Genomic DNA, 17206 nt, shown 5'->3' on the forward strand with positions numbered 1-17206 from the left:
TTTTCACTAGACCAGCTTGCTCAGAGCTCCATCCAACCCAGTCCTGAACACTTCCAGGGACAGAATACCCACAACTTCTCTGAGCAACTTGTTTCAATGCCTCACCACCCTCACAGTAAAGAATTTCTTTCTAATACCTAATCTAAACCTCTCCTCTTTCAGTTTGAAGCCAATCTCACCTGCCTTATCACTACATGCCCTTGTAAAAATTCCCTCTCCAGCTCTCTTGTTGACACCTTTAGGCACTGGAAGTGCTAGAAGGTTTCCTTCTCAGAGCCTTCTCTTCTCTAGGCCAAACAGCCCTGAGTCTCTCAGCCTGTCTTCACAGGAGAGGTGCTCCAGCCCTCCAAGCACCTTGGTGGTCCTCCTCTGGGCTCACTCCAACAGGTCGATGTCCCTCCAGAGCTGGATGCAGCACTGCAGGTGGGGTCTCACCAGAGCAGAGCAGAGGGGCAGAATCCCCTCCTTCACCCTGCTGCCCACGCTGCTCTGGATGCAACCCAAGATACGGTTGGCAATATGAAGCACAGCTAATGAGGATTTGTGACCACAATGTGAAATCTAAATAAAACCAAGAGTTTGGCTTGATAGGGAATGAAGTGAAAGGGAAAATGGGAGTGCTCTGGGCCCAGGAACATCAATATGCAACATATGCTGGGGATACCTTGAGGTCTCTCTCTGCCTGCTGTTTCTCTGCAGTCAGCTCCGAGAGCGAGTTCTGCAGCGCTTGCGACTGGGAAGAGTAAAACTCCCGCTCCTCCTCCAGTGTTCGGGACCGCTCCTCATTCTCCTTCATCCTGGTGCATGGCACAGCAAAGAAAGATGACCATTCCCACCCCAACACAGCTCACAGGAAGGAAAGGAGATCAGTATCATGGTGGGGCGTGTTTAACTACCTTACTGCCCAGAGCAGAGAGATGCTAACAGCAGTGCTGTGTGCTCCACTCCAACAACACAGACATTGCTGGAGAAAGCCAGGTGCACAGTTCTTGAATGGAACATTGTCAGCTCCCAGATGAGGCCCAGGAGCACCAAACACTCCTTATGGACAGGCCACGAACACCTTCACATGCCCAAGTCCTGGTTTCAAAGGAGCAGGCCCAACTGGGAGCAAGTTCAGCTGCCCTGCCTCACTCTGTCTCCTTTGAAGCATTTGTAACCTGAACTCCTGCCACGGGAACCAGACAAGCTTCCGAACTTGTCTGGTGCTGGCAACTAAAAAGCAAGTCAGCAGACAGTCACGTCATTTGGCACCACTAAGCCTGAGCAGAAGTGCCCTCTTTCCCCACTTCACCTTTTCTCTGCCAGGAGTTTCTCCTGCAGAAGTTGCTGCATCTTCTCTTCAATCTGTCGCAGGCTGCAGTGCAGTCCCCAGATGGGACTTTGCTCCTTGCTGGGGCTGGTTGGAGGCGGGACCTGGCTCTCATTTTCTTCCAGCATCTCCAGCATTTGTTGTTTTTCCAGGGAGAGCTCCTTGAAGAAGGACAGAGATTGTGAGTATCAGCCAAGTCTAACATTTCTGTTCCTGTTCCTGCCTGGTTCTTCCTTACTGAGTCCCTCCGTCCTTACATCCACATGCCTCACTCAGGTTAAACACAGGAATAATAAAATTTGGGTTTCATTTCATACCTGCTTCATGGGGAGCAAGCCTCCACCATAGCTTTCGCTACGAAGGGGTGAACCAGCAGGCTCCTTTGATGTGTTATGCTAGTAAGGACACAGCTCAGGGACTGGAACCTTGTGCTTCCCTGCTGCATCACAGATGCAGCTTCCCTGCGCCTTCCCTGCTCAGCTTGCTCCTTAGTGGGAACTGGAGGCACGCCCTCTGTGGTACTTCTAACTGCAGGCAATAGGACACAGCATGCTGTTTGCCTGTGAAGTGTTCAGTGTGCAGCTAGGGCAGGAATGGTACTTCCATAGCTTTCCAGTTCTTTTCTTCATACCCATAACTGCAGGCAATGAGAAGAGCCCAAAGGAACAGATTTTTGGACAAACTTGCAGGATCTGACACAAACATTAAGGATGACCTTGCAGCTTCAGAATGCCAACTGTGTGGAAATTTCACAAATATACATTTAGAAAAGACACTTTCCACAAATCCACCAGTAACGAAAGATTTTAATACCTCAAGACACTGTTTCCTAGATTTCCATGTAGTACATTATTTCCTCGGGAATCATGCTCCCTCTGTGAACAAAGAATGCCCCTCTGCTGCTTCAAATTCTACCAGACAGTCAGGAGGTCCAGTAGGCTCTTGTCCAGCCTGCTGTTCAGAGCCAGTCTGTCAGCACAGCAGGATATGGGCAGCTGTGGCTGTCTACAGTCTGAAAAAAGTCCACGATGAAGGTTCCTCAGCCTCTCCTACTGCCTGCCTGCCCATCTGGTGAAAATTCTCTCCCTAGTGTTCCACCTAAGCTTCCCAAACTGCAATTTATTATGGTTATTGTCCTACCACCATATCACTTGGTACTGCTGAGAAAATTTTGGTTCAGCTGTGCTCTGTGTCATTTCTCATCCTTTTCTGCAGGGGATTTTGGTGTTCATATCAGCTACCAAATGAGCCTGTTCATCTGTACAGCACTTCAACTCTGGCATTAGCAGATGTTGGATTCATTCCATGGGATAGCATTGCTTTCAGACCAAAATGCTGTCACTCAGAGGGGAGAAGTGGTCACTCACCTCTAGGGTGTTCTGTAAGGACTGTGTCAGGCTTCGCAACTCTTTCTTTTCTTCCTCCACTCCTTTAAGGGAGCGGGCTGTGAGCTCCAGCTCCCTAAAGAAGCAAAAAGGGTGACAGCTATTGCAGGGGAACAATCGCCCCACAGACCGCGCCCAGGCCATGCAGGCTGTGGGTCTCTGGTGCAGGACCTGCAACCATCGGTTGGTACAGCCAGTCCTGGAGAGCCAGGAGTTTGCCTGGAAGCATCACATCCTGCCTTGGACACACTACAGGTGTCCAGGAACTTCACTGTGCCTCCTGATCATCAAACCCACCCCAACAGTTACTGTGCTTCTCCAGCAAGGGCAGAGCCATGGTTGCAACTGAAAGAGCTCAGACAGGGCAGCCACATCTAAGCAGAGCCTATGAGAACAAAAATGGTTTGCAAAATCACACTGGCTTTTCTGAGATGTTATTTAGGGAGAAAAAAGGGGGAAAAAACCGAGGACCATAGCAAAAAATGCCCTTTCAACACTCAGGGCAAAGCACTTGGATCCTTCTCTTTCTAAATACATTTGCTGCTCATATTTTTCATAGTTAACTTTTAAAATGACAAAACTAGTCTTGGTGAGGCAATATCATACACCCATTGTCATTCAGCTGATGGTGGAAATTCAGATCCAGGTGTCTGGACCCCACATGGCTGCTCAGTCAATTGAGCTAATTGCCTCTCTGAAATCCTATCTTGCACCTGTCCATTGCCATGCTACCCCAACTAATCTGGGTGTTGCTTGTGTCCCAGCCCTTTGAAATTAAATTGCTGGAGGCCTGAGTGCAAAATGAAACTAAGCGTATTCTACTGGTCACACAAGCAATAGCAAATGCAGGTAAAGAGCCCACAACCATTCCTGTTTAGGTCAATGTACCATCTCCTTCCTACATGCACAAAATAGGTGGATTTTACAGACTGTTTTGCTTCACCACCACAGCATCACTTTTGCCCGGTGTGTTTGTTTGTGTCCTTTTCCTGCCCTGCTGCTGTACCGTCTGATCTCCTCCTGCTCCAGCCGCAGCTCCCGAACCACCTCTTCAAAACGCTGCTTCTCTGCTTCCAGGATCTGGTTCAGACGCTCAAGTTCCTGCTCCAAAAGGGAAGACAGGAATGTGCTCAGCCAACACAGTTAGGAGAGGCTGTTAACAATGCCTGGGACTTTTAACATGGCATTTAACCCAAGCTGTGTAGAGCTACAGGGTGTCTGATTTCACCACACTTTTGTCTGGGGCGATTAGAAGGATTTGAGGTTGGCTGAGGATTTTCAGACATCCAGAAGTCCCAGCCAGGTTACCAAGTACCTGGAAGTCCCAGACATGCTCCCAGCACAGGTCAGCTCAGCCACATATAGATGGAAGGTCCAAAACTCCGTGCGAATGCTGGACTCACTTGTATGTACCATTTTCAGGCACCCACATGTGCAGGTATAGAAAAGCCAAGCAGCCCCAGAATGCGGCAGCCCCAGAACTGCTGTGCCTGAAGTGTGGTACTTCTGCCAGCTCAGCCTTTCTTCCCACTCCCCACTGGAGCAGGAAAACAAACCATTCAATTAAAGCTTTGCACAGTTTAATCAGCCCATCACTATCTTTGTGCTGATAAAACCATGCTGAGAGAGCACCAAATACCACAAGCTGTCCTTCACGCAGTGAAACAGTCTCCTCCCCTAGTCTAGAGAAAGCAGTTCTACTGAGACCTACTGCAGATGGAGAAAGACAGGACCAAAATTCAGCAAGGGTCCCTCTCCTGTCAGGTCCCCTTGCAGCCAGAGCTGCTGTGCAGAACTCCTGCAACAGGCCCATGCCAGTCACAAAACAGTGCTGTCACTGGATAAATTCATGGTAAGACCCTTGCTCTATGGTGCAGGTACATGGTTCAAGCTGCTTTCCCAACATACTACTCTGAAGCCTTCAGGCTCCCAAGAGGGTGAAACCACAGTTCAGTGAGCTCTACATTCAGTCCTTCACAACATCAAACTCCTTCAAATGAGCCCAGTGCCATCTGCTCTTCGTGGGCAATGGAGTTACTGTGCATGACTTTGGAAGGGCAGAGATTTGTTCCAGGATCTTCAGACAAGCTCATTTCTCTCCCTGTAGCTGTGCAGCAGGCTACCCCACCAGAGGGAGATGTCTCTCTGCAAAGGCAGAAGTTGCTTAGCCCTAAGCAAATGTCCAAGCCACTTTTGGATTTTAGCTCTCCAGAAATGTATGCAAGAAAAAATAGGCCTAAGAAGCCTAGGTCAGCATTGCCACCTTTTCCTAAGGAGAAGCAACAGTCATTTTGGATTAGCTGGAGAAGAGCACGAGGCACTTTGCGAGGTTGTAACATGGTGGTCTATATCCATGCAGACTTGCCTACAGCATAATGGGATGATCCACTTGCACAGCTGTCTTGCTGTGACTTTATGATGGTGCTCTAAGAATCAGTAGAGATTTGGTGTAAACATGAGGATGTGCTACTTTTATTATATTAAGGAATTATAAGCTAGGAATAGTTTGAAAAACAATTATAAACTTGATAAAGCAACCTGGCCTAGCAGAAGATGTCTCTCCCTGCCCATGGCAGGGGGGTTGGAACAAGATGATCTTTAAGGTCCCTTCCAACCCAAACCATTCTATTCTAAGGTAAATTAAGGTATAATAGTCACATCTAGGGGAGTGCTCTCTTGATTTTTCCCTAGTGCAACATTTCTTATTCTTCCCATCTCTGTTGTGTCCAAAGAACAAACCACACTGGTTTTTGTGCTCCTTGTTTCTCACAACAGTATCCTTATGCTAGAACAGTATCTGTTTACTTGCTTTCTAACTGTGGCGATGGGTCTTAATTGCCACCATCTGCTTGAATCTGTCAAGTAACAATTGTGTTATTCAGTCCAGTGAGTATGAATTTCATTTGATTGATCTTCCTCCCTGGTCCCCCTGGAGACATAATCACAAACCCACTGCATGGAAAGTAACAGGGAAAGGGAGCAGGGATACATCTCCACAACCCATCTCATGACACAGATCTTATTCCTCTCTTCATCCACAGGGCCCAGAGGTTGGCTGGAGACTCTTGTGCCTTCACAATCCTCTCTCCCTGAACTTGCCTTCAAACCAACAACTCCCAACCTCTCAGCCCTGCCACACGGCAGTTGAAGGAAATTGGCTTGTGATGAACTCACCTCTTTTTGCTCCCTCTGCAGACATAGCTCTTCTGTTTCTTCCATTAGTTTATCTGCAAACACACAAAAGAAGTCCAAGCACAGAGAAAAACATTTTATATCCTTGGGATATTTACAAACAAGAAATGCTGACTTTTTGAAGCTTGAAAATGCAGCATTCCCTATTCCTTCGTGTGTATCTGTCTGGGAGGTTCCAAAGATGGAGATGGCACTAATGGGACATTCTGTAACTTCCCTCCTGCCAAATAACTTAATAAACTAAACAACCATATTGCTTTGTATTCCTTCTAAGGTTTCCTCTCAATGTTCTTAAAGAACATTAATGAACCAACCTTCACCATCCTCTAGCTGAGTCAGGACAATATTCTTATCTCTGCTTCACAGATAAGGAACAAGGCATAGAAAGGTCAAGTGAGTGCAGAGGGTCACACAACATGTAGCAGCAGTCAGTTTTCCCGCAGCTCAGTGTCCCATCCTCACCTGCCTAGCACATCATCCACTCCTTAACCCTCTGGGCAGCACTGCCAACTCCCGATTGTCACCTTGGGATGTCCCAGCCAAGCCCAGAAATCAATCCCTAACTTAGCCACAAAACTGCTGCTGTACAGAGTAGTTCCCCTCAGCATCAGTTGCTCTGGTGCACTGAAGACACACGCCCAGCAGAGGCTGTGCTTTGGCCCTCACCCTGCAGCCTGATGCACCTGTGCTGTGCTAGGCTCCAAGCTCAGAGGCTCTGCCTTGGGCAGCTTCCAGCCACGCTTACAGGAACCCAGACAGAAACGCTCCTCATGGCCAAGCCTCGGGTTTAGCTCTCAGCTCTGCCACCTGGCTGCCACAGGAGCAGGGGCAGATTCACCACAGCACTTTTATCTTCCTCATGTCAGGCAAGTGGGATGCTACTGGTTTCCCTGAGAACCTGACAAAGTTACTGCTGCTGGCAGGATTACTACTGCTAGCAGGAATGCAAGCCCTGGACTTGATGGGCTTCTGTAAAGTCCATGTCTGCTGTGAAACCTGGATCCCATCTGGGTGGAAGGTAAATCAGTGTGGATTCAAGAAATTCCCCAGAGCAGTGTTCCTCCAGAGAACCTTGACCAGCTGCCAGCAACAGTGCCTGACCTCAAAGCTTGACTGCAGGATGGACACAGATCATTGAAGGTAAGGCTAATGAGGCAGAAGTGATAGTACTTATATAGAGGTAGACAGATCCTGTCAAAAAAAAGTAGCCAACTATGACAATTGACCAGTTCTGAATGTTCTTGTCATGGACCAAAGAATCCAGTGAAAAATATATTTTATATTCCAAATATCTCCTGTTTGCCACACAATGTGTATTCCTCTATTCCTTCATCACCTTTTTTTTAATCGTACTAAAGACCTCTTTAGTCTTTTAAGCCCTTTAGTTTGTGCTGGTGGTTGCAAAATAATGTTTTGATGAAACTTTCCTGTTTCTAATTTTTATCCTGTTTCTGTTCCTTCAGGTCCTCCTCTCAGGATCCCCTGTTTTTCCTTTGTCAGGTGTGGAAACACTTCTCCCTGCCTGCCTCATGTACGAGCCCATCCATCACCTCGCATGTGTGAATGGTGCTCAGATAGACAGAGTGAATATGCCTTCATACTTGAGTTATGATCACTGTTACATGTGAGACCATATAGTGAGATCAGCCCTGATCAGTGTGGATGCAGAAATGCAAAAAGCTCCTCAAGACTCCTCCAGTGGCTTGATTAATAGGAGTAGATACCATTAGCTCCTGCTCAAGGCATCACCAACCTGAAACACCCAAATTCCTGCTATCTTGTTTAAAGAAGGTAACTCTCCAGACAAGTCACTGGGCCCACACTTCTGACCAGCAGCCCCTAGGTCAGAAGGTCTATTAGACCTGGGTAATGCTCTTAGAGGGCATCTGGGTTAAAACAGCTACTCTCCCCTTGGCTCTTGCTACAGGCAACGTGGGGAAGAGATAACCGGACCTCCCAAGGCAGTCAGAGCATCCAAGATACCAGGCCATGCAGAGGCTGGTTCCTAAATAGGGCATTTGACAACATAACCTACCTCTCTTCATACCTAAATTATTTTACATTCATCTGGAGCAATTGTTCTTTCTCCACTGTCTACAGAGAGAGCACTGACAAATTAGCCACTGCCATTAGATACCTCAAACAAACCCATGTAAATGCTCCCACTTCCAATATGAGCAGTGTGAGTAAACACAGAGATGAAGTAGAGTAAGACCAAAAAACCCACCAGCTAGGTGAAGAAAACTCATGCATGAAAAGCTGTGACCAGCCTCAGAAGTATCAGTGCTGTCTGATTCTGGGAGACAAAGGTATTGTCTGTTTGCCTGTGAGCAGCTGAAACCAGCACATCCAAACATCTCAGGGGTGGCAGATATTTGTACAGATGAGCCATGCAGGACTGCAGCATGCTGGCCAAAGCACGTTCCTCCTTCACGCTCCACACACATGTCCAGATCCTACCTTAACTTTTGCATGTTTTGACTCCCTTCAGACCTGAATTTCAGCTGCTGACTACTCAAAAGCTTCATCCAGTGAAAACCTGTAGCTGCTTGTCTTGACCACACAGACAACTCCAGGAAAAGCAAAATTACTATTTTGGCTTTTATGGCTTTTCAAAGCAAGAGTTTCCTACCTAAATATTCCTGTTTCTCCTTGGCCAGCTGTAGTCCTTGAGCTTCCAGGCTCTCGATCATGGCTTCTCCCAGCTGGGCATTCTTCCAGGTCCTAGGGAGAGCAGACAGAAAGCAGGCAATGTAAGAGAGCTAAGGGTCCCTCAGGCTAGGACAGGGGATTCAGCCCAGCAAACTACCAAGGAATTCAAACATGCAGACTCTTATCAGTTGGGACAGCAATTCCCTAAATTTTTTCTCCAAAAATGAATTAGAGAAATTTCCCTGGCATTCAGTAATTTATTTTTTTTTAATACATGAGCTGTATGTCAACACCTCACAGCTATTCAAATGGTTTTTTCAGTGTTTTGGAGATTTCTACACTGAGCTTAATTTTAAGGGCTTTCCAGACCAATGCAGCATATCCACAGCCTCCAACTGCAACAGGATGTAAGTGGAACCCTTTAAATGACAGGCTTTAGAACCTGATTGCAGCTTTTAACTCTAAAAACTTCCCACTGTCAGTGATATTGTCTTCTGCAGCTTTTCCAATATTTTGCTGTTAGAGTCACTCTTCCCCTTCAGACTTCACCCATTTATTGAATCCTTCTTATGGCCTTCTACCTTCAGGCTTTCTGGTATCCATCATCCATCCTGGAACAATCAATCCTTCCTCTGCTAAAGCTGTAAGCCACTAGGACTTGGTGTCTGGCCCTACACTGTGAGTCAAGTGCTTTTTCCCGACAATGAAGAACCAGAGATAAAAGCCAGACAAAATGCTGGCAAGTAGGGAATGTTAAAGGAAGCAGGCATATTCAAAGAGCACCTTATGTTATTGTAGGACCAGAGGATCTCAACATCTCTTAAACCCTTTATGAAGCCAAGCTACAAAAAGTGCCTGTGGAGCAAATGCCCATTACTGATTGAGTTGACAGACAGGATAGGCTTTAATACAGATATTAAACACCAAGGACAAGGACACACAAACCAAAAACAGAACCAGAAATGGAGTTTGCTGCTCACTTCTATTCATGTTTCATTAGAAAAAATATCTACACATATAAAATGCATAACATTAAAACATATATAAAATTTATTTCAAACTGTTTATATAGATGTGCATACAGGGACAGCAATTGTTGCCCAGAAATTCTGCCATCTTTGTTAACTCCTAAGGGCAGATATTAATATTAAATATCTGCAAAGCTTCCTGTACTGGGCCTCTTTGTGAAACATTTGAAATTGTAGCTTTTTGGAAAGTGTTAATTTGGCAATCTCTTATTTCAAGGCAACCTGTACTTTGTCTCTTACAAAAGCCAGGCGAATAAATTAGACACACACCACCCCAGGGACCAGGCAGCTCACAGCTCCAGCAGCCCAAGCTCTTTGCATATAGATGTGTTTCTTGTCAGCTAATGAGGATATTTCTAAAGTAGAGAGGAAACTAAAACACTAATTTAAAAGGTGCTGTTTTGCCCACAGGTAGACATCTTCATCTTGAGTGAGAACACGTAGGTGTGAATGTGTTTTTTCACTCACAATCCTTGTTAAAGGATGAATCTGATCCCAGAGAAGCCAACAGCAAACAGGTCAAGATGGGAGTGGGGGGAACGACAGAGTTTATCGTATGATTACATGGAGAGCTTCAAAACAGCTAGAGCCTCTAAGGTGTCTGTTTATAGATTCACCTTCTCAGTGCTCCCTTCCTTCCCCAGACTAACAAGACATTTCCCTGTTACTCAAAGGTTACTACACCCACTGCTGTGTGACTTAGAAAATGCACTCATATCACTGTGTAGCATTTTTATTCCTTCATCTGCTGGCACCAGTGCCAGTGTAACCACAGCTACAGGGAGGTACAGGCTGTGACTTCAGCTGAGGGGCAAGCAACAGCTTTCTTTAGTCTGTATTTCTTGCCAAGTGAGTTTCCATCAGAAAAAGCTACACTGCTTAAAGTATCAGAAAGCACAGGGCCAGGAAGGCTCATGGGACAAGTAGGAAGCCCCTGCCTGACAAAAAAAACCAAACCCAAAGCTGTAGAGAACCTCCATCACATATATATCTCAATCACTGTCTGTTCCAGTCCTTTTGCAGCACTGGGAATATCTCTTTAGCTTTGGCTGCATTTTACCTTTCTTGGGAGCACCCACAGCCAATTTTTGGAGACACTTTGCACGTTAATCCCCAGGACATAAGTACCATGTTATTTTTTTTCTCCCACATTGCCCACCAAGTTTACTTTCTACCAGTTCAGGGAAGGCTGATGTGGACAGAGAGAGTGTATGTGTGCCCCTGTCCCCTACTACCAGTAGCAAAGCCTTTCTGGGCGGAAAGAGAGCCTGGCAGTCTGGGAGTCAGGCCTTTGTGCATTTCCAAAAAGCTTTCACGATCTGGCAAGTGTGGTAAGTCCAAGCCACAACACATTAGAATCGTGGGGAGACCATCAGTTCCCCTCCACACTGAATTCCCTATCAGGGCAGGAGGCTTGGAAAGGAGTGAAGAACTGAAGGGATCACCGAGCAGACTGTGATGGTGGAAGCAATAACCAGTTGTGCAGGCACATAGACATGACCCACCCCAGATGTAAAGAGGCAGTGGACAAAATTGAAACAAAGGACAGAGGATACTTCCCAGCCTAGGTTTGTTTTTCCTCTTTTGCCTATTTCCATATTGCAGTCTATGGAGTTTGTTCTGGGACTGGGTTTTTTTGGTTTGGATTTTTTTATAGTTGTTGGATTTGTGGGGTTTTTTTGGTTGGTTGGTTGGGTTTTTTTGAGGTTATTTGTTTGTGGGTTTTTGGTTTTTTGGGGTAGTTTTTTTGGTCAGCTCTAAATAACGATAAAAACAGCAGGATGATCACAACTAAGTGCTGTGGTACCACTGGCAGTACAATGTCCATCTAGGAACAAAAGGATTATAACAGATTGCCTAGAAAATTCAACTGTGTTCTTTTAGCTTTTCTATTCACTGCAGATGAATTTATTGGCCCATGCTGGCCTTTCTGACTGCTGTTTAGCTCCCAACCTGACCCCGTTAAATCACATAATCTGTGCTTTTCCTCACATGCAGGCTACCATCAGCACTGATGAGACTGGCACTGGAGCTGCACCACTCTCTGATGCAGGAACAGAAGCAGAGAGGGGAGGGAAGGTGTCTCAGGCAGATTTTCAGCTAGGTGCAGGTGGTCTGCTGTATGATAGCAGCCCCTCTCTACTTCTGTTCTAAATGCTACTGCTGGAATATTGAAGCATGGACTAGAGAAAAGGCTGGCTCTGTGACAAATGCAGCAGTGCAGGGCTTACTTGTGAGTACCTCTCCTGAGTTGTGCTGCCTTCCTCCTTCCCTCCCACACACACCTGAAAGATGAACTTGGTCCCAAATTATTGCCCTTGGCAATAGTTGAGCTTAACATTGGTGGACGCAAGTGCAGACCTGTGCTATTCAATAAAAATCTCCAAACTGCTCAAGGGCTAACTAACTCTGTCACTTTTCCTCTGTAATGGCCAAGGCTGCTCATGCCAAGGGGGTGGCAGACCACAGCCTTGGGTCTTGTGTCCCATGGGACTCCTGCTCCCATGAAATTTCAATGGACAGCCTTGTGTTGCAGTTCATACACTACCAGGGAGGTAACAGCTTCCCCCAGCACCAAAGCCAAGCACACTGCAGCAGCACAGAGCTTGGCTTGGGATGATCCACCATAACACTGGGTTCCCCATTTATTACAAATCAAAATTTTGAGCCTCACAACATTGAAATTAACTGAGATACTGCCTTAGCATGTACACATACATGCACACACTGGTATTACAAGTTAAACAGCTTTTGTCCCTACAGTGACAGGAGACCACCCAGATTGTAATGCAGCCAGGAAGGGCAGAGCAAAGCATCATTGCTTTAAGCCTCATAGCTGAATGGCAGGCTCTGCCCTACAGACTCAGGAAGTTTCTATATCTCATTTGGGAAAGTGAAATCCCTGTTTAAGTGTTCTCTCTTCCTGCATCTGCTGAGATTTAGAAGGAGCCTGCTCTGGTTTTGCAGGACAGCTGCTCATTGCACTGTCAGGCTCCTCGGTGCTGGGGATTGCAGTGTTGCAGGCCAACAAACTGCAAATCTCTGTCCAGCATTCTCAGCAGTGTGAACCAGTGCTGAATGCACACAGCAATGCAACCCTTTCACCCCTGCAGGTGGGCTGGAAATGCTTTGCTAACACTGCCTCTCCCGGGATTTAGGCTGCCTCTGCATTTCACAATTAAACTGTTTTGAGAGGCCAAATCCTGCTGCTGCATGGCCTGAGCACCCTCAGATCTGGGCAGAAGGAATGCACACCCCGCAGACACAGAACTGCATCACAATTATGGTTATTAGTCAGTACTGTGCTGGTGAGGTCCCTGCTCATAGCAGGACATAGAGCCATCTGGGCAGCTGCACACTATCTTTGTGCCTTGCCTGTTCTGCTCTTACTTCACCCCAAATTCATATGGGGGAGTTGTCTGACCCCCACTTTTATCAAGCCTGCAAACCTCGCTTCCCACACAAAATGGACCAGGAGGGCTCCCATTCAGACTCAGGTCCCACCTCTCTGAGGCACAAGAGAGGGATGGCAGGTGAACTGAGTGTATCAGCATTTGGCAGATGACAGCCTGGGGGGAGGAGCAGAGAGCCATACTGCACACACATTGCACACCAAGGTGGGAAGTTTTGCATCAGTTTTCGAGCATTCCTGTTTAGAGAAAGGACATGTCCAGAAGGGAAGTGAAGCTCTCACTGTTTTTGAGGAGCTTGTCTGACTCCCCATAGCCCTTCTAGTCAGGCTTCTTCCTCTTTATCCTTTACACATCTACAGAGCAGTTCAAAGCAAGTAAGGAATAGAAAGAAGCTTACACTTTTCCAGACTCCTGTAGCATCTCCAGCCACTGAGCCTGCTCAAACTCTGATTCAGCTGCTAGAACAATGTTACCCTGGAAGAGGGGAGGGGAGGGGAAAAAAACCCAGATTAGAGATGCTGGTGCCTTATGCACCTCTGTGCACTCATGGCATGAACTGGACACAGCTGTGGTGGGAAGAGAGCCCACCACAGTCTTCCACACGGGAAGCAGGATCACACAGGAGCAAATATGACCTAGGCCTACCACACATTGGGAAGTGTGCACAAGGCAAACAGTCACAGTAAGAATAATACTGATAGGGCAACACGAGCTCTAGGGCTCCTAAGAATGTGTCTACTGGTCTGCTAGTATCATAAAACCTGGTGTCAGAAAGTGCAAGTTTCCTTGTTGGTTGTCAAAGCAGCAGCAAAACCTTGAGGGGACTTGGGATGTTAAGTCACCCTTGCTCTCAGGATAGTCTGTCCAGGGAGGGTAGGCACACCTTGGCAGGGAGGGAAAAGACTGCCAATACAGCTCTGCTCATCAGCATTAACCTGTTCTGTGGGGTTTGGAGCTTTTGAGAAGTAAAGAAATATACTTACATGGAAGTCTTCATGAGAGATTTTTATGGCATAAGGCATGTTGGCCTCTTCTTTGGGCTCCACGATGCAGCCTCCCAGGGGTATGACACCCTGGAAATAAACCAGGGCACTCTAATCAGTCAGAAAAATAAAATATAACTATCAACTAATCAGGAGCTGAACTTTCACCCTCAGTCACTTGTGGGCCACTGCCCTGCCTTGGCTACCCCAGGAGGGGCAATACACACAGTTCCTGAAAAGCAGAGGGACTCTCATCACCACCAGGATACTCCCAGCCAGCATCTGAAAGGGGGTAAAGATGGCAGTCCTGCCTTCACCATGGAGGGAAAGCTGTTAGCTAGAACATGGAAACTCTTTCATCAGGGAGGAAGGGATCTCCCAATTGATTCAGTGTGGTATCATGACAGAGGCTGTGCATTCGTTAGTGTCACTGACAGCAGTCAAAACCCCCATGTGCTGCATGGGGGCACACAGGCAGCTGGCTGCCCCCAACCAGGATGGGTGAAATCAGCTCCTTTGGAAGCTCACGTGCTACATCAGCTTCCAGTGACTACAGAGGACAAAAGCAGGCTCAGAGCACAGGGTCCCCCTGTGGAGCTCCAGGCAGCAGAGCTACAGAGGCCACTCCTCAGAACTGAGGACATGTGGGTTACCAGCTCCTAATGAGTGCAAGTACAGGTTAGGAACAAGAGGCAAATGGAGCTCTTAACCCCACCACTGGCTTTGCCAGCAGTATTTTTATAGCCACAAGATTAGTTGATTAGATCATGAAAACAAGGAAATATATCTACTATCAGGTAAAAAAAATAGAAGTCATATGCCTGCTAAATCATTAAATATCCTGGAAAGGTACCAATGCGATTCTTTCTCTTTTGAGGCTTCCCTGGACCTGTGAGATCTTTGTGACTTATTGGGACTTATCTCTTCTTCACTTGCTGGGCCCATGGAGGAAGGGGGAGGGGGAGCTAGAAACAGAATTACTCCCTCCTTGTGCAAGCAAACACTGCTCACCTTGGGATGGATATTGAAGTATTTATTGCTTTCAAAACTCTTCTTCTCACTCTCAGCATAGTACAGCAGGAAACTTTCCTTAATGATGAAGAACCTTTAAGACAGAGAAGGGAAATACATTCTGGTGAAATGGAGGTTGTGGTTCACAGCACAAGGAAATCTCCACCTAACTAAAGCTGCTTTCTGAGCAGAAGAGTTTACTACTCCCACCTAAGTCTGAGGCGAGGTGCCTCACTTCTGCTCACAGCCGAGAGCTGGTGCTTAACAGCAAGTGCCAAGTTCAAGCACTTTGTGTTTGCAGCTTACCCCAGCACGCACACACCAGAGCTGTGGGCAAACCATGGCACCGTGTGCTCACAGGGCACAGGGACAGCGCTCTGTGCCCCAGGCAGGACCACAGGCTTTTGCCATCTCTACATGTGTGCTCTCTCTAGCTCGTGTGTTGAATTCAACCTGTTGGAGAGAGCTTCTCTTTTATTCAAGGGTCTCTCGCATGGGTTAAGAGCAACTAAATGCTCATCTGGCAATCTGCTGCCTGCCACCCTCTTCCCTCCCATCTCAGCATAAGCCAGAAGGGAAGTGTTTCCACTCTAACACAGAATTGCAGCCTAGCATCCCCAAGTGACTCTTGAGGCAAAAAACTGGCCACCAAAGCACTCAGGAGCAGAAATAAATTTGAGAGTATTTTTAAGCAGAGCACCTGGCAAAGTCTCCCTGACCTTCACAACTACAAAGGAAATAGAATTTTTTTTTCCTCATATCTGTAACATTAAAATATGCCTTGTTCTGCTCACTTAGCCTCAGGTATGCTCCGATGATCATTGTGCAGCAGCCACAAAATATCACAGCTTCTTTAAGCCGAGCTTCTAACTTACTGGAGTGTGTCCTCAAAATAATGATTAAAGGAGTGCCACCTTTAACTTATTTGGATTTTTGAAATGCTCCTGGGAGAGTCCCTCCTCTCTTCAAAAATTGAGGTTGCATGCACTCTGCAGGCGAGAGATACCTCACTTAGTTTAAATTTGGTCTAAATCTCTGCAGCATTCAAAAATTATGAAGAGCAGCTGAAAAGAAAAATGGGGACAACTTTAGTAGGGAGGTTTCAAAAGAGTAAATTACAAAGAAAATGTGTTGTACTGTTTTGTACATATTTTCTGACATGAGAAAGGGATTTGGGAAGAAAGTGAAAATCAAGAAGGTGAAAATTATTTTTAAATGCCTTATTACACTTCACAAACCACATCTGTGTAAATCACTTTCACGTGGTCCCAAGGACAAGAGATCATGAAGAAACTGGAAGGGATAAGGCATTTCTGTGAATAATAAGAACATTCCCAGGAAACCCTCTTGTTTCTGGGAGAGAACAAGAGGAGACCTCCACAGGCAGTGCCAGTTTAGTTCCAAAAACTAAAGAAAGATGTTGAAGCTGGCAGATAATTATCACCAGAATAATAAAATTATATCTATAATTATTAATAATAATTATTATAATTATTTTTCTTGGGTGAAAGCTTTACTGCTTCCATCAGCTTCTATCTCTTGCTCTTCTGCTGTGGCTCTGGCAACACAGATGAAATTGCCAAATGCCATGGAAACAGAGACCATGGGCTCTTGGGGCAATAAAAAAATGCAGAACAAAGTTAAACTTCTGAAAGTCTGCAGCAAACTCAAGCTCTGGACCTACTTTGTATCTTCTCCAAAGTGTTTAAAAGTGACAGTCATTGAACACGTGCATATTTATATCCAGAAGTCTTCAGAACATACAACCACCAGCAGCAGTTATTGTTCCCCAATTTTTTTCTTCTCCTCATCCTCTCATCTATACCTGTTTATGCTCAAATCAGAGGTGGGGAGAAGCAGGCACTTTGTTTCCTCAGCAGGACACATTTGATACCCTGAGGACATCGTGGTTGACTGCCCAACCTCACCTCTTGTTCCTGAGCACAGCCTGACAAAATCTCTCTAAGCAGAACAGCACAACTCAGTGCAAAAACCACTCCTCTGTGCTGAGCTTATTTAGTAGGTAGAGGACTGAAAAGGTGCTCATTCACCGTGCAGCCTGTCAAGCAAGCCGTCAGAGTAGGAGCAATTGCTATTCACCTTCCACCCAGGGGACCACCTCCATTCCAGCCCAGACTCCTGTTCCTGTGCACCTCCCAGAGGAGCTGCATCTAACATTCTCTCAGCTGGGAAAGCAAGGGGTGACCCTGCCCATGGTGGCTGTCCCATA

The 17206-nt window shown here is 46.4% G+C and overlaps 1 protein-coding gene across 2 annotated transcripts in view; it reads right to left on the reverse strand.

Moving 5' to 3' along the window:
• PLEKHD1 (pleckstrin homology and coiled-coil domain containing D1) overlaps nt 1–17206 on the reverse strand; it is a 29821-nt gene that overhangs the window by 6222 nt on the left and 6393 nt on the right. For both annotated transcript variants that reach the window (XM_082284212.1, XM_082284213.1), the window contains exons 3-11: nt 14977–15070; nt 13966–14055; nt 13380–13456; nt 8522–8613; nt 5872–5924; nt 3704–3798; nt 2680–2773; nt 1295–1473; nt 665–797 (exon numbers count right to left, since the gene is read on the reverse strand). In XM_082284212.1, coding sequence (XP_082140338.1) covers nt 665–797; nt 1295–1473; nt 2680–2773; nt 3704–3798; nt 5872–5924; nt 8522–8613; nt 13380–13456; nt 13966–14055; nt 14977–15070 — 907 coding nt within the window. The remainder of the gene's footprint in view (nt 1–664; nt 798–1294; nt 1474–2679; nt 2774–3703; nt 3799–5871; nt 5925–8521; nt 8614–13379; nt 13457–13965; nt 14056–14976; nt 15071–17206) is intronic.

This window comes from Coloeus monedula, assembly GCF_965178545.1.
Source record: "Coloeus monedula genome assembly, chromosome: 6".
NCBI lineage: Eukaryota > Metazoa > Chordata > Aves > Passeriformes > Corvidae > Coloeus > Coloeus monedula.